Consider the following 17,666-nt stretch of genomic DNA (forward strand, 5'->3'; position numbering starts at 1 on the left):
TCAAAATTTTGATACAAATACTAGTAATTTTTCTTTTCCAATTTTTTGGAAGGGGGGCTTGAGCCTGTCGAAGCCCTCCTGGTAGATTCACCGCTGACCATGTGGGTGTTCCTTAAGGTAGGCATATTATTGCCTGGATTCTATTCCTCGCGCCTCTCAGACTTGTGGCCCTTAAAGTGGTAGTTTGTAGGTACGGTTTCACGAATTGTGGTAGTTTTTTTTGCTAAATACTCGGTTTCCTCCAAGTCTTTTGCTTGTCATTCTATTCTAGGAGCTTGAGTTTGGTATAATCTCGATGTGTTTGAGCTTCTAAAAGAATGATAAATACTTGAGATAGTGCCTTATAATCCTATATGCGTCAGCCATACACACACACACACTTGACAGCTAAAATAATGATGAATTGGTTCCTTAAACTGAATGACAACTGAAATATTTATAAGTCGATCCATTTTAATATGCACTAGAGTTTACCCATTTTGAGCTGTTGCCTAGTGTGATGAACTTAATTATCAGACCATTGTTTTCAGGCTATCAATTCAATCTCTTCAAAAGTTGTTTGCTCCCAATCCTGCACTGCTCTGCGCACTGCCAAGTGTATTTGTTGTTTGTACCAATTAGGTGTGTGCCATGGTATAACATGCTTGCTGACTTAACTCATTTTATGGGCACTTAATAATTTGTGTGTAACTTAGTTCTGCGTTTGCCACCTCAGAGACTTCCAGTTCAACTTATTTATGATAAAGTTTCACTTGTTTACTGAATCATACAGTGTATCTTTTGTTTTCTGCTAATCACTGTGCAATTTGTCTCCTTTTCTTGGCCACACATAGAATTTGTTCTGTTCCACTCTTATTAGGACTGAATGAAACAATGTCGATTTGCTTACTTAGTGGTGCTGGATGCAGGGGATTCATGCTTGGTAATGACAGGTCCTACCCGTCCTATTGTTATGTTGGGTGCCGCGGCCTTTGAGATTGCGCTAAAAGTGAAGGAAGGCAGCACGGAGTCTAGGGATAAAGTTTTAAGCGTCTTGGTTGTTCCTCATGACAATTTCAACTATTTGGAGTAGGACCTGTCATTCCCCTGGATGGGAATAGGGTTAGGAGCATCACAAATAGGGTTAGGAGCAACATTCCCCTGGATGGGAGCCTGCATATGATCAGATTGGGCATCAACATCTTTTTCAGCAAGTCCCACCTCAGGATCACATATTAGCAACCACATAGCTAAGAGGTTGAAATTTAAACCAGATTAATTTCGCCTTGTGCGATCGATCACCATAGGGCTTAATGATGATCCTACTTAATTTACTGCAAGTAGGCAAGCAAGCAAAGTCAGGAGAATAAACGACCATTTTGGCACCACACTTGTCCATGAAAACGACGGATAACTTGGCACCACCAAAGCAACTCAACCCATAGCGCTGCTTTGCATCCACACAAAGTTGGCCATGGGATTCGAAATGAAACTACAATACATGATTACTAGTACAATCTAAACTTCATGTGTTCATGCAACGCCTGAACAAGGCGCACCAGAAGTATATCGTAACTCTAACACTACTAAACAGTACGTCCTTCTGCCTCCCTGAGTAAAGCCAGTGAACCGTAAGGACTATTGGGGCGGTTAACCGGATAGTAGGAAAGAAGCGACCAGGCAACGGTGACTTTCATCTTACACATGCCGACAAGATTGAAGGTGCCATAGTTCCTACCAGCTTTCTTGGGCTTGAAAACCTTCCAGGCTTTCTTGGGTTTCATCTCGCCTTGCCACCATGCATCCACACAAACCTTCAGCTCTCCGGTGAATTCGACGGAAGCGACACGCCTAGATAGCTGGATCATGCCATCTGCACCAACCTCCACATCCTTCTCGCTTCCAGAATCGAGTAAAACTACTTTCCTGTCGGCCATACTGGTGGTACAGGCGGAAAATTCACCTCGGACACCGTGTGGCCATGACGACCCATCGACCATTTGCACGCTGATTGTCGCCTCCAGGGAGCGAGCAATTTGACTCATTGTAAACTCCAGTGTGCTAAGCTTGCTGATGTATTTCCTATCTGTTGCGCAGGAAAGCTCCAAATAGCTAACATTGTCATGAGGAACCGCCAAGAAGCTTAATACTTTATCCCTAGACTCAGTGCTGCCTTCCTTCACTTTTAGCGCAATCTCAAAGGTTGCGGCACCCAACATAACAATAGGACGGGTAGGACCTGTCATTACCAAGCACGAATCCTGCATCCAACACCACTAAGTAAGCAAATCGACAGTGTTTCATTCAGTCCTAATAAGATTGGAATAGAACAAATTCTATGTGTGGCCAAGAAAAGGAGACAAATTGCACAGTGATTTAGCAGAAAACAAAAGATACACTATATGATTCAGTAAACAAGTGGAACTTGATCATAAATAAGTTGAACTGGAAGTCTCTGAGGTGGCAACCGCAGAACTAAGTTACACACAAATTATTAAGTGCCCATAGACCGAGTTAAGCCAGCAAGCAGCACACACTTAAATGCTACGAAAAACAAATGTGCTTGCTAGTGACTGCGCAGAGTAGTGCAAGACTGGGAGCAAACAACTTTGGAAGAGATTGAATTGATACCCTCAAAAAGAATGGTCTAATAAGATGATTAAGTTGATCACACTAGACAAGGTTGAGATGGGTAAATTCTGGGTGAGCAGACAACGGTTTTTAAGGTGCACACAGATTAAAATGGATCGACTTATAAACATTTCAGATGTTTTTTTTTCAGTTTAAGGAACAAACATCATTCATTCTTTTAGCTGATATCTCAGGTGTGTATCTATCATCCTTTTAGCAGTTGAAATGCATTGAGATAATACCAACATCAAGCTCCTTAGACAAAGAGCAGAGCAGAGCAGAGAAATCACCATCTGGCAACAATGAATGGGCAGAGAGGTAACGAAAAAAAACCTCTTTGGTGAGGGTTTGGCAGTGATCCCTGGAGCGGTCGAAGATGATGTTGCGGTTTCTGTCGACGATGTCGCGCGCGGCGATCATACCATAGACATGGATGGGCCAACGCAGGCCCCCTCTGATCTCCGCTACTTTGATGGAGTAGATCTGCAGGGAATGGAGGGGCTGGGCGTAGCCCCCTGGAGCCTCCGCGTCCGTGTAGCGCATGGGCTGAATGTCGGCTGCACGTATAGACACACGCACACACACATATTTTGTGATCAAATCCTGTTTGCTACATCTAATCTAACCTAATCTAATCTAGTCTGCTGGCTGCTGCTGAAGGAATCTAATCTAATCTAATCTAATTTTGCTTACTGGTTTGGTCGAAGGAGCCGAATTTGGCGCCCCAGATGGAAATCCAGCTATCGCGGAAGGTGAGGGCCTGCTCGTACTCCCACTCTGCCACGTACTCCCAGCACTCCTTCTCCTCAGTCGTTGCTGTCGCTCCGCCCCCGGCGTCGGCGTCGGCGTCGGCCTCCATCTCGTCGAGGTCGGCGGCGTGCTCTGGGAGGACGACCCCCTTCACCGCGGTCCCCGCCTCCATCTCGTCCAGGCCGCCGATCCACTCCGCCTCCGTCTCCATCTCGGCGAGGTCAGGGTTCCGCTGATTTGGGAAGAGCTTTTCCTCTCCACGACCTTCCAGGCTCGAGGTATGTTGTGTTTTTTCTTTTTCTTTTTCTTTTTCTTTTTCCTTTCCTTTTTCTTTTTGAGGCAATCGGCCCACGGTAATGGGCCAGCCCACTACGTCCAAGAGCTTTCCAAGACAGAACCAGCAGCAGAGTGAGAGGTACAGACACCTCAAAGAACTGGACAGGGTGAAACTCAAACTGCAGAGGCATCCATCATCCCAAGTTGTTTTCAGAGCAGTTAGAGAATCGAAATTCCACTCATTTAGATATCGATCGGCGAATGCCAGAGGAAGGATAAGGGGAGCCTACACCAACGTAGTCTTAGCCCTAAAACACATGGAGCTTGGAGCATTGATAATAAGTCCGTCTGATTTTCAAGAAGTTTATGAACAATCACCACATCCATATTGAGGAGAAAGCTCACTCAGGCTACTGAACTTGTAAATACAGTTGCTCTCATGACTAGAAAATATTCATGGTTGCAAGAGCGAGGTTAGTCATCCTCACCATCACCATCAAATACTGGTACTCGCTTTTTCTACAAGCTTGATTTATGAACTCGAACTGTTAATATCATTCCAATTTGCCATTAACAAAAGTAATTAATGTTTTTGGGAGGCATGGAGGGTCGACTACAAGACTACGACTACAATACAAGCCATGAGTGATAGCGAAGCCTTCAGCTTTTTTTCGAAAGCCCCACAACTAGCTATCTTATAGCAGATAAGGCAAGCCTACTCAACTAATCTCATGTAAACGCTTGTTCACTAAAATCTAAATAGAAAAAGACAGGGATTCGCAAACAAAAAGGGGAATTCGTAGTCACTTTTCTCTGTCGCGTAAAAAAAAGTCTTTACGCGAGGCTACTTCTATTAGTTTAGAACAATTGGAAAAGTCTAAAAACGATTTTACATATTTCTGCCAAATCCTTCTATTATTAAGTACGGCTGGTACCATTTCGATGTGTTTCGATTTTTTCAAAAAAGAGAGGTTTGATGCTTCTGAATTCATTGTATTAATTCCACTTCCTACTTGCAGTGGAATGAGAAAGCATGTAAATTTCTCTAATTCATAATATTCTAAAATATTAAATATTACATCGGCATCAGTCCTACATTTTTTTCTCTATGGACCGAGGAGAAAGGGGGCTCAGCAAGAAGAGGATTGTACCATGAGAGAAGCACAGAGGTCAATCCGCTTCAAATATGGAACATGGATTCTGGCAATGCAATGTAGTACGCCCTTCCTCGTCTCTGGGTGCCTCGGTATCCACCGCAAGTCTTTCCTCTTTTGAACCTCGCCATTAACGTTAAAGCTATGCCATCCTAAGGTGCTACTAAATGGAAGGATCTTATCAACGTCCATGAATGTGAAATCATAGATAGAACTGCCGAATTGGCAACGAGACTACGCACTAGTAAGATCTTTCCTATTACCTACATCTAGTTCATTAATCGGCTCTGCATCCTTCTCTAACAAATCTTTATCCACAGACCGATTGCCTGGGTCATCATCATTCTCAACATCAATGTCCACGCGACCAAAATCATCATTAGGATCATCACCTCCCGTCTCGGCTGCTCAAAAACTTCAATAGTGAAAGAAAACAGATACATGTTTTTCTTCATTTCCAGCAACCTCTCAAAGGGGATCTTAGCAGGATATTGCCTAGAATACCGTGGAATGGTTTGCAAAATTGCTTTCTTCGATCTACCACCCTTGTCAAACATGTGTTGTCCGCCATGGCAACACCACCACAAATGGGTGGCCAAGCGGATCGAAAAGCTTAGAACTTTAGAAGGGCGTTCCTCTGTACCAGGGCGGAACAGACGGTACAGAGGCCAGTATTTGGTGAGACATGTTTCTTCTGACTTGTGGCACCAAAGCAGAGAGGCATGTTGGCTTTGATTTACTGGACGCAGTCTGCCACTTTGGATGCCACACCCTTTGCTTGCGAGTGTTTCACCCAGCTTGATAAGCTCACTGAGGATGCCACACCCTTTGCTTGTGAGTGTTTCACCTCGCTTGATAAGCTGAGGATGCCATCCTCTGCTTGTTATCTGTTTCACCCTCTTAACTCCGATTTTTTTTATTAATTGTAAATGATAATTCTGTAATTCCGAAATTGGTAAAGGGCCCGTGGAAATTGTAGAAGTAGGAAGGGCGCCAGGAATAACAACATCCAGGGCGGACTCTGTTGCTAACAACATCCAAGTGTGGACGCCAGTATGGACGGTGTCCAATCATGTTGTTCGATTGGTGCTCTGTCTAAGCTCAACCGAGTTGTTTTCCTCGTATAGATAGAGGTTTCTTGACTTATTAAACCTAATACGCATGTAGCCTTCGCTCCTTACCTCATATGGTTGTAAGCAAGCTCTAGCGCGGACATCACTAATCATCACAAGAGCAACATCATCTCACTGACTGCTCGTCATTAGGATCATTCGCTCATCATTAGGATCATCCCCTTGACCTATGGATGGTGCATGTGAGTTGTTCCACAACCTCGTTGAATCTTCTTTGTTTGGTATTCTGTACAATTTATTCAATGGTTGCAAGCATACAATGTATATATGACTTGGTTGTTACTCTTGGGTAATATAGTTGGTAATTCGCTAGTTTATGAGAAAAGATAAATCGACCTAGAGTCAGCGCCCACGGTTTCGCCTCTACATGTCGGTGCTCCACCGCCAGTACTTTTGGGAGCATGGCGTGCCAGCGCCGTAGCCCAATGTGAACCTACCGCACGGGCCGGTGCCGGGCTCAGGCCACGCACAGCTGATGGAGATCCCAAAAGTATGTCCGTGTAGGAGCACATTGCCGGCGTATGTGTCGTGCACATCCGTGTGGATGGGCGCGATCGACAAGGAGGCCGAGCGGCAGGCAGAGCAGCAGCTGGCAGCCTTCCAGCAGGTGTTCCCATGGATGATGGCGCCAGTCTACGTCGACCTGACAAAGGAGGAGGAGGAGAACTCCGCCGCCGCCTAGATATACTGCCCGCCGCTGATAGATTTTTTGTTTTTATTTAATTTTTTAGATTTAATTAATATAAATAGGACTTCTGATGGCTGTTTATTTTTAAAGTTTCGAAAATCCAGTGCGAATTTGAAATGCTTTCGTCCATGTTGAACACACCTACGAACCAGCGACAAAAACGAACACTGGTGTTCCCCTGACCAATCTAAATGAACAAAGAACGGAGAAAATTCACGTCGGTTTAGATCGTCTCGTCATAGTTGCTCTTAGGCCTTGTACAATGCTAGATGCTTAGGGAGGTATTTAGAAAAATAAACTCGATTTTACCGAAACACCGGTGCCTATTTCTACAGCTAGCAGACACACCTAACTAAACGTCCACCCTATACAAATAAGCATCGATACTTAAGAAAAACCTAATTTATTTCTCTAAGCGTCTTCCCTAAGCACCTTGCGTTGTACAAGGCCTTAGGTCGAACGGAGGCCAGGTTCAACCAAACACGGGACGTCGAACGGAGGCCAGGTTCAACCAAACACGGGACGCTGCTAACAATAGCGTCCAGGTGTGGACATGGTTCGCAACAGCGACCAGGCCTGGACGCTACTAATCATCGTGCCCTTCCTATTTTTCAAAATTTCAACTTATAATTACTAGTTTGGGAATTGCAGAATTATTATTTACTATTAATAAAAAATCGGCTCTTAACTACCGGAGATCCTTTGAAATTTAAACCAGATCAATTTCACCTTGTGCAATCGATCAGTTGCCAGGTTATACCATGGGCTTAACGATCTTATGAAGACCCTACTTAATTTACTGCAAGTAGGCAAGCAAGCAAAGCCAGGAGGATAATCGACCATTTTGGCACCACACTTGTCCATGCAAACGATGGATAACTTGGCACCACCAAAGCAACTCAATCCATAGCGCTGCTTTGCATCCACACAAAGTTGGCCATGGAATTCTAAATGAAACTACAATACATGATTACTAGTACAATCTAAACTTCATGTGTACATGCAACGCCTGAGCAAGGCGCACCAGAAGTAATCCCTCCGTCCGGAAATACTTGTCATCAAAATGAATAAAAAAGAATATATCTAGAGTTCTAGATACATCCTTTTTGTCCATGTTGATGACGAGTATTTTCGGACGGAGGTATCGTAACTCTAACACTACTAGACAGTACGTCCTTCTGCCTCCGCCTCCCTGCGTAAAGCCAGTGAACCGTAAGGACTATTGGGGCGGTTAACCGGATAGTAGGAAAGAAGCGACCAGGCAACAGTGACTTTCATCTTACACACACCGCCAAGATTGAAGGTACCATAGTTCCTACCAGCTCTCTTGGGCTTGAAAACCTTCCAAGCTTTCTTGGGTTTCACCTCGCCTTGCCACCATGCATCCACACAAACCTTGAGCTCTCCGGTGAATTCAACGGAAGCGACACGTCTGGATAGCCGGATCATGCCATCTGCACTAACCTCCACTTCCTTCTCGCTTCCAGAATTGAGTAGAACTACTTTCCTGTCGGCCATACTGGTGGTACAGGCGGAAAATTCACCTCGGACACCGTGTGGCCATGACGACCCATCAACCATTTGCACGCTGATTGTCGCCTCCACGGAGCAAGCAATTTGACTCATTGTAAACTCCAGCGTGCTAAGCTTGCTGATGTATTTCCTATCTGTTGTGCAGGAAAGCTCCAAACAGTTAACACTGTCATGAGGAACAGCCAAGAAGCTTAAAACTTTATCCCTAGACTCCGTGCTGCCTTCCTTCACTTTGAGCACAATCTCAAAGGTCGCGGCACCCAACATAACAATGGGACGGGTAGGACCTGTCATTACCAAGCACGAATCCTGCATCCAACACCACTAAGTAAGCAAATCGACAGTGTTTCATTCGGTCCTAATAATATTGGAATGGAACAAATTCCAAGAAAAGGAGACAAATTGCACAGTGATTAGCAGAAAAATAAAGATACAACACTATATTATTCAGTAAACAGGTGGAACTTTATAATAAATAAGTTGAACTGGAAGTCTCTTTGGTGGCAAACGCACAAGTAAGTTAGACACAAATTATTAAGTGCCCATAAACTGAGTTAAGCCAGCAAGCAGCACACAGTTGAATGCTGCTACGAAGAACAAATGCGCTTGCTAGTGCAAGACTGGGAGCAAACAACTTTGGAAGAGATTGAATTGATAACCTGAGAAGAATGGTCTAATAAGATGATTAAGTTCATCACACTAGACAACATTGAGATGGGTAAATTCTGGGTGAGCAGGCAGTGGTTTTTAAGGTGCACACAGATTAAAATGGATCGACCTGTAAACATTTCAGATGTTTTTCAGTTCAAGGAACCAACATCATGTTATCTCAGGTGTGTATCATCCTTTTAGCTGTTGAAATGCATTGAGATAATACCAACATCAAGCTCCTTAGACAAAGAGCAGAGCAATCAACATCTGGCAACAATGGATGGCAGAGGGGGTAACGAACAGAACCTTGCTGGTGAGGGTTTGGCAGTCATCCCTGGAGCGGTCGAAGATGATGTTGCGGTTTCTGTCGACTATGTCACGTGCGGCGATCATGCCGTAGACATGGATGGGCCAACGCAGGCCCCCTCTGATCTCCGCGACTTTGATGGAGTAGATCTGCAGGGTGTCGAGGGGCTCGGCGTAGCCCCCTGGAGCCTCTGCATCCGTGTAGCGCATGGGCTGAATGTCGGCTGCACCGCACGTATCGACACACGCACACACACATATTTTGTGATCAAATTCTGCTTGCTACATCTAATCTAATCTAGTCTAGGGGAAATTCCTGCTGGCTGCTGCAGAAGGAATCTAATCTAATCTAATTTTGCTTACTGGTTTGGTCGAAGGAGCCGAATTCGGCGCCCCAGATGGAAATCCAGCTATCGCGGAAGGTGAGGGCTTGCTCGTACTCCCACTCTGCCTCGTACTCCCAGCACTCCTTCTCCTCCGTCGTCGCTGTCGCTGTCGCTCCGCCCCCGGCGTCGGCCTCCATCTCGTCGAGGTCGGCGGCGTGCTCTGGGAGGACGACCCCCTTTACCGCGGTCCCCGCCTCCATCTCGTCTAGGCCGCCGATCCACCGGGCCTCCTCCGCCTCCATCACCGCTGCTTTGGGGAGAGAGGGAGCGGCGGCCAGACGGACCCGTAGCTTTTCCTTCTTCTTTTTTAGATTCTTTTTTTTCCTTCTGTTTTTCACTATTCAGGTGACCATCTTACAAAAACATGATTGATAAAAATTTAAGACATGATATTTTTCAAATGCATGACAGAAAATTTTAAAATACAAGATGAACATTCTAGAAATACATGACGGGCAAATTTTGAACACAGGATATTTTTTAAATACCGGTTTTCAAATACGTGACGATCATTATTTTAAACTAGAAGACACCCCGCGCGTTGCGGCGGGAATTTATAGAAACCGAATATAATGCACACGAAAAATCTTAAGCGGAAGCAATTGCTAAAAGATAAATATAATTATTGAAAAATATGTACGTTCAGGATCACAAACATCAAGACCTCAAATGCATGAATTATTATTTTCTACTCGCAACGGGTGGAGTTTTAGCGAGCATAAAATACCAACTACCTAAGCATAACAATATCACTCATGGAATACCCAAATCAGATGCTACAGTTCTTCATAGCAGCTGCGTTTCAGTTGACCAACTATGATGATGCAAGGTACTATTAGAGTGAGACTTCACCGGTGTACTAATGCAAGATTGTTCTGCAATGTGAGCAACTTCTGCAATAATATGTTACTGTTCATCATTAGAACTAATGTGGTGGTTTAAGAGCCCTGTCAAGATCCAAGAGAGGCAAAAGTATTTAAATTAATAATGTCAAACTCTTTTTTTCCGCTAGAATAATGTGACAACTCTAAATGGTACAAAAGTGCTGAGGCAGATTTTGGCATTGAACTAATGGTGTCACTCAAAATGAAGATTACAGTTTTGAAGAAAAATGTAAAACATATGTAATCCGGATTACACACCTGTAGGTGCGCAAATGACTAAAGGTGCTCCACTGTAGAAACGTCTGGCAAACAAAGAACATCACATGGCAGAAAAAAATCAATCCAGAATGAGTGTATAGCAAACGATCATATAAAAAGGGTCAGTGTAAAGTTACCCCATTACAAATAAGGTGTACCAATCTAGCACTGCTAGCTGCAAGTCAATTAGGAAGATAAATCTCTAAAAAATCATGTTAATATTTAACGAACCGAAATTGAATTATGGCATGCACCCGGCATACTGGAATAAATTTCTTATGTGCTTTCCATTGCATACAAATACATAAACAGATAAGAAAAAGGTAAGAAAACATGACCCTCTTTCAGTGAAGCATAAATCAGTACATATACTATTGGGCCGTACCCTCGCGCCTCGACGTGGACCGCCCACGCATAGGCGTTCCTGGCACCGGCATCTACATCGTGGAGGCCGAAGCGAGCTGCAGAAGCACTCGAGGACCAAGTACTGGTCCGTGAGCACTAGCACGATGGAGCCTTTCTTAGGGAGGGCATCGGCCGCGAGCTGGAAGATACTTGTCGAGGCGAACAGGCCATGAACATTTTGAATTACTTGATGCTCATTTTTGAAATATGTGATAAATCAGCATGCAAGTGGAGGCGACAATCATCATGCAAGTGGTTGATGGGTTGTCATGGCCAGACGGTGTCCGCGGTGAATTTTCCGTGTGCACCACCAGTATCCAGTATGCCCGACAGGAAAGTAATTTTACTCGATTCTGGAAGTGAGATGGAAGTGCCGGTTGATGCGGATGGCGTGGTCCAGCTATCGTGGTGTGTCGCTTCCGTTGAATTCATCGGAGAGCTCAAGGTTTGTGTGGATGCATGGCGGCAAGGCGAGAGGAAGCCCAAGAAAGCTTGGACGGTCTTCAAGCCCAAGAAAGCTGGTAGGAACCATGGCACCTTCAATCTTGGCGGCGTGTGTAAGATGAAAGTCATCGTTGCGTGCTCGCTTCTTTCCTACTATCCGTTTAAACGAGGCCGGCTGATGGGTGTCCTGCTGGCTTTCGGTGGCTTCAGGTGCATCTTGGCGTTGAGCTTTGACGAGATCTAGAAGCCTCGAATCCGGCATGGACGACCTGACGGAGGGCACCGACGGCGACATACGTCTTCGTGGCGAGGTTCCGCTCGGTTCCAGCCAGCTACGAGGTCGGGAAGACGTGGCTTCCGGTGAAAATCGCGCCTGACTGCGGTCTTGGCGGACGATGGCGGCGTCTCAGACGTCGTTTCCTTCTGGAGGCATCGTCGTTGCAGGTCACATCAACCTGACCGGGAAGTTCCGGGGGAAACCCTAAATCTGGGTCTACCGGATCGGACGATGACGGTGCCATCGGTATCGTTTTCCTTCATGGGGGCATTGTTTTGGAGCAAGTGTTGGTTGGAGGGGACAAGAGGATGAGCGGTGTTTCATCTGCTCCATTGATGACGACGGATCTTGGCGGCGTGGCGCAGTGGAGACTCGGCGCCTGATGAGCGGAGATGGACTCGCGCAGGAGGGTGATGCTGTCTGGCGTCGTGGTGGCGTCGGCGGCAGTTGGACCGGGCAAGGTTGATGCAGCAGTACAGCTCTGAAGATGGATTGGTGGCAGGTGGCTGCGGCGGCCTCATACCCGGCAGGGGTCCTAGATGAGAAGCACGTCGGACTGATGGGTGCCCATACCCGGCAGGCGTCCTGGTTGGGATCTCAAGTCTTAGATGTTAGGTTTGGTTGCGTGGTCTGTTTGATATTAGGCCCAGACTTTCAACACCCCTTCATCAACTGGATAGGGATAGCGACAGATGTTGCTTTGTTTGATGGCTTTAGACTTATTGTTGTATGACTTTGTAAGGTCTTGTGTCAATAATTAATAAAGTGGCCGTATGCATCGTCCAAATGCAGAGGCCGGGGGTCGTCCTCCTTTTTAAAAAAAAAAACCGTCACAATAGTCCTTACAGTTCACTAGCTTTGCCGAGGGAGGCTAAGGGTGGTATATACTATATAGTGTCAGAATTACGATGTATGGTGCGCATGGTAGTCTCATCACGATGTAGTTGGACGGTGTGGTTAACGTGTGTACCTACATGGGAGCTTAGTCTTCCATGCAGAGGCATCACCTATTATGGAGTTTGTGTGCGGTTGCAATTCCTCCTCATGACAAGCGGTGTTGGCCAGCCTCCCCATGGATCGGTGGTCCACCTCCTGTCGGATATCGCCTGTGGAAGCCAGGTTGCACAGATCCCAACGGGGCCAGCGGAGGAGCGGACGCCTTCCTTTCTCAAAATAGTAGCAGCCGGAGCTTCGCCTTTGCCAAACCGCGCATGTTGAGCACAGGTTCACCGGGGTGAATCTGAAGGTGTCCATGCTCCTCCATGTGGTCGTCTTGCCTCCTGGGGTTGTACATGATAACAAGGGCGCACCAATAGCCCCTCCTTATCAAAAAATGATGATAAACAAATAAATAGGTATGTTTGAATATATTTTTGACAACAAGAGATTTATTCTTCTAAACCTTCTGTTGTCTCTCACTGCATCTATATCTAAAACATTTATACACTCACATGACGTGGTGATTCGGTGTGATGATTATTGCTTGTAGGAGCACTTGTTTAGGTACCTCATAAAACATTTACAGTTCATGATAGCAACAAAATTGGCAATAAGCATGAATTGCACAGAGCATTTCCATGTCAGAATGTAAAACCGTTAAATACCGAAACACTATGGTATTCTCTTGGACAATTTTACCATTTTTTTATTTCCACTCAAAATTAGTTGGACCCCCAAAATGATTCCTCGGTTTCGGAATCCCCATTTTTGTTTTAACCACTACAAACTATCCAGATTTCAAACATACAACCATTTTTAGTCGTCGGGTTTGTCGGAGGATGAATCATCACCAAGTTCAGAGGAGGAGGTTTCATCATCAAGTTCAGAGGATGAGTCTTCGTCGGATTCAAGTCCATCATCTGAGTAACCCCATGTCGGGGAACGTAGTATTTCAAAAAAATTGCCTACGCACACGCAAGATCCATCTAGGTGATGCATAGCAACGAGCGGGGAGAGTGTGTCCACGTACCCTCGTAGACCGAAAGCGGAAGCGTTTAGTAACGTGGTTGATGTAGTCGAACGTCTTCGCGGTCCAACCGATCCAAGTACCGAACGCACGGCACCTCCGCGATCTGCACACATTCAGCTCGGTGACGTCTCTTGTACTCTTGATCCAGCTGAGGCCGAGGGAGAGTTTCGTCAGCACAACGATGTGATGACGGTGATGATGAAGTTACCGACGCAGGGCTTCGCCTAAGCTCTACAACGATATGACCGAGGTGGAAATCTGTGAAGGGGGGCACCGCACACGGCTAAGACAACTGTCAACTTGTGTGTCTATGGGGTGCCCCCCTCCTCCGTATATAAAGGAGGGGAGGAGGGGGTCGGCCGACCCTCACGGTGAGCCCCGAAGGGGGGATTCCTACTCCCACTAGGAGTAGGTTTCCCCCCTTTCCTAGTCCTAATAGGAGGGGGGAGGAAGGGGAAGAGGAGAGGAAGGAAAGGGGGTCGGCCCCCCTCCCAATTCGGATTGGGCTTGGGGGACGCGCCCCCACCTCTTGGCCGCCTCCTCTATCTCTCCCACTAAAGCCCATGTAGACCCATTAAGCCCCCAGGGGTTCCGGTAACCTCCCGGTACTCCGGTAAATGCCCGAACTCATCCGGAACCATTCCAATGTCCAAATATAGCCTTCCAATATATCGATCTTTATGCCTCGACCATTTCGAGACTCCTCGTCATGTCCGTGATCACATCCGGGACTCCGAACTACCCTCAGTACATCAAAACACATAAACTCATAATGCCAATCGTCATCGAACGTTAAGCGTGCGGACCCTACGGGTTCGAGAACTATGTAGACATGACCGAGACTCATCTCCGGTCAATAACCAATAGCAGAACATGGATGCTCATATTGGTTCCTACATATTCTACAAAGATCTTTATTGGTCAAACCACATAACAACATACGTTGTTCCCTTTGTCATCGGTATGTTACTTGCCCGAGATTCGATCGTCGGTATCTCAATACCTAGTTTAATCTCGTTACTGGCAAGTCTCTTTACTCGTTCCGTAATGCATCATCCCGTAACTAACTCATTAGTCACATCGCTTGCAAGGCTTATAGTGATGTGCATTACCGAGAGGGCCTAGAGATACCTCTCCGACAATCGGAGTGACAAATCCTAATCTTGATCCATGCCAACTCAACAAACACCATCGGAGACACCTGTAGAGCATCTTTATAGTCACCCAGTTACGTTGTGACGTTTGATAGAACATTAAGTGTTCCTCCGGTATTCGGGAGTTGCATAATCTCATAGTCATAGGAACATGTATAAGTTATGGAGAAAGCAATAGCAATAAACTAAACGATCATAGTGCTAAGCTAACAGATGGGTCAAGTCAATCACATCATTCTCCAATGATGTGATCCCGTTTATCAAATGACAACTATTTGTCCATGGCTAGGAAACTTAACCATCTTTGATTAACGAGCTAGTCAAGTAGAGGCATACTAGTGACACTCTGTTTGTCTATGTATCCACACATGTACTAAGTTTCCGGTTAATACAATTCTAGCATGAATAATAAACATTTATCATGATATAAGGAAATATAAATAACAACTTATTATTGCCTCTAGGGCATATTTCCATCACCCCACTCATTGGCCATCATATGGTATAGTTCAGAATAATGAATGGACCTGCGGTAATCTGTAAAGACTTGGGCGAGGGTGAATGGACGGAAGCAGCCTTCTAGGTTATCCCATTCAACCATGATGCGCCTATCAGCAACATGAAAAAATGTCATTTTTGAAGGCTCAAAGTTCCCTCGAGTTACCATTGGCTCTATAAAGTAGATGCATCCACCAAGGATGCCCTGAAACTTATCAGCATTGATGGAGAGGCACTTGGCATGGCTGACGAATAGAGCATGCTTGCACCTTCTTCTTGATATCCACTCTACGAACAACTGGTTGATCGAGAGTAAAGTATAATGGTTTAGCCACAAGCAGCAGATCTCCCCCAGACTCCTTGGTGGCTTGTGTCGCCAATATTAGGAAAGATGGTTTCCATCAAGATTGTCAACGCAGAGCACTTGTGCCTTTGTTCCCCAACAATGACATCAACAACCGTGGGCGAGTAGATTGATCCGTCCAGATCAGTGGCATACACATTTTCTGCGAAGGAAACCATACATGTAGGTTTGTAAGGGTAATTGGTCCAAAATTGCTTGAAGTACTTGTTGTTTTGATCTGCCCACAAGATGTCGCAATTCTTGGTGGAGACGAAGACCATCAATGGTTGTGTGTCATGGCAACTGGCCTTACCCCTACATCAGGTATGCTCGCCTTGAAATGCACGATTGAGCCTGTGAACGGGTTGAGAACACAAGCCTTGTGGGGCTTTGTTGATTCCCAAGTAGGATGAGGCTGCCGCTTGTGGCGCCGATGAAGAAAAACCTGCGGAGTAGTGGGATGCTCTTACGGAGGAATCGACCAGTGTCGATATTGACTAGTGTGATAAGGTCATCGCAGAGATCGAGCAATGCCCATTTACTAGGCTTGAAGTAGTGAGGATCGGTGTAGTCCCCCTTCTCGGGGTAGTCCTTTGTCGCGGAGCGCCAGTCATGGCAGACAACGCGTAAGGCCATGTAGTTGTCGATGTCGTTGTTGGACAACAAGCAGTCGCCGATGTTGCAGACGTTGTCATATGGAAGTGACGTCCAGTCAGGCATCGTAGCCTCTGCCGCCGCATGAGTCAGGCGCCCCCTTTTTTGGGTGTGTTGCGTGCAAGTCATGGTGGTTGCTTCTGTGGCTAGTAGCTATGCTCTGGGCTCTTGCTTGTACTTCTGCTTGGAAGGGGTATTTCACAATGGAGTTGCTAGCTATATATAGATGTAAAATGTACTTGTTTGGTTTTACCATGCAGTTTAGCAGTGTTGTATTTTTGTGGAAATAAACCCGATGACATACAACTGTTATTGAGCGTGCGAGGACGCACATTGTACCATGTTCTCACCTCTAAATGTTTGTTCTTCTTGGAAGGAGTACTTCACAATGGAGTTGGTGGCTATATATAGATGTAAATTGTTCTTATTTGGTTATACTATGCCGTTTAGTAGTGTTGTATTTTTGTGGAAATAAACGTGGTGCCATACAACTGTAAATGAGAGTGTGAGGATATACATTGCACCTTGTTCTCACGTCTAATGTTACGTGCCTGCATTCATTTCTCTAAAAAAATGGTGGCTTTAGAACAAATTTATCACGGTAGTGAATGAGGTTTGACCAATAGGTATTTCCAGTCATCTCTTGTTTTTTTAGGGAAAGTCATCTCTTGTTAATTTAGTATAGGTGTCAAACTAAAACATGCTTGTATATAAAGGGTGCCATGCATGTGGTTCAATCACACGTGCAGCTAGAAATTAAAAAAATACCACTTCCTCCGATTAAAAAATGTGTCGTGGCTCTAGTTCAGCTTTGGTTTAAATTTGAACTAAAGCCACAACAAATTATTTTTTTGAATCAGAGGGAGTAGGAAAATTGGCAATCAGTAGACCAGTTTGCTACAATGAGACGTTTTCTCTACAATCAACTTGTTAACGCTCGCAGATAGCAATATTTTTTTATACACAATCAGGGTTTAAGTCCTAAAATCACCACATTTTTTATTGCTATGAACATGTATTGAAAATGCACCACAATTTTAAAAAATTCTAAATGCATGAAACCTTTTTAAAAATTTCATTAATAATTGTGATCACTTTAATTAAAACCATGTGAACATTTTTGAATGGCATGACCTTTTTTATAAGTCATGATTTTTCCTTAAACTAATTGAACATTTTTATAAGACATGGCACTATTTTTGTAAATACACATGACCATTTTTATATCTGTGAATATTTCAAAAATAAAAACACACATATTTATTCAAAGGATTAAAAACTTGCACATTGCTC

The 17,666-nt window shown here is 45.0% G+C and overlaps 2 protein-coding genes across 2 annotated transcripts; both read right to left on the reverse strand.

The window, feature by feature from the left end:
- Nucleotides 1-1,337: 1,337 nt before the first annotated feature.
- LOC125530471 (uncharacterized) lies at nt 1,338-3,650 on the reverse strand. The gene is made up of 3 exons (XM_048694862.2): nt 3,304-3,650; nt 2,944-3,167; nt 1,338-2,240 (listed from the first exon to the last, which is right to left on the reverse strand). The coding sequence occupies exons 1-3, from the start codon at nt 3,569-3,571 to the stop codon at nt 1,566-1,568; spliced, it is 1,167 nt and encodes a 388-aa protein (XP_048550819.1). The 5' UTR covers nt 3,572-3,650; the 3' UTR covers nt 1,338-1,565.
- A 3,787-nt stretch (nt 3,651-7,437) lies between these two features.
- Nucleotides 7,438-9,799, reverse strand: LOC125530470 (uncharacterized). The gene is made up of 3 exons (XM_087529181.1): nt 9,465-9,799; nt 9,102-9,325; nt 7,438-8,453 (listed from the first exon to the last, which is right to left on the reverse strand). The coding sequence occupies exons 1-3, from the start codon at nt 9,727-9,729 to the stop codon at nt 7,773-7,775; spliced, it is 1,170 nt and encodes a 389-aa protein (XP_087385307.1). The 5' UTR covers nt 9,730-9,799; the 3' UTR covers nt 7,438-7,772.
- Nucleotides 9,800-17,666: the final 7,867 nt, after the last annotated feature.

This window comes from Triticum urartu, chromosome 6A (assembly GCF_056163025.1).
Source record: "Triticum urartu cultivar PI428250 chromosome 6A, HENAU_Tu73, whole genome shotgun sequence".
Taxonomy (NCBI): domain Eukaryota; kingdom Viridiplantae; phylum Streptophyta; class Magnoliopsida; order Poales; family Poaceae; genus Triticum; species Triticum urartu.

Excerpts from the sequence above, each read along its gene's own strand:
- LOC125530471 (XM_048694862.2), bottom strand. The coding sequence starts at position 3,571 with ATGGAGACGGAGGCGGAGTGGATCGGCGGCCTGGACGAGATGGAGGCG. Across the intron at positions 3,168-3,303 it reads CGGCTCCTTCGACCAAACCA|CCGACATTCAGCCCATGCGC; the intron begins GTAAGCAAAATT and ends CTATACGTGCAG. Across the intron at positions 2,241-2,943 it reads GCCAAACCCTCACCAAAGAG|GATTCGTGCTTGGTAATGAC; the intron begins GTTTTTTTTCGT and ends TGTTGGATGCAG.
- LOC125530470 (XM_087529181.1), bottom strand. The coding sequence starts at position 9,729 with ATGGAGGCGGAGGAGGCCCGGTGGATCGGCGGCCTAGACGAGATGGAG. Across the intron at positions 9,326-9,464 it reads CGGCTCCTTCGACCAAACCA|CCGACATTCAGCCCATGCGC; the intron begins GTAAGCAAAATT and ends CGTGCGGTGCAG. Across the intron at positions 8,454-9,101 it reads GCCAAACCCTCACCAGCAAG|GATTCGTGCTTGGTAATGAC; the intron begins GTTCTGTTCGTT and ends TGTTGGATGCAG.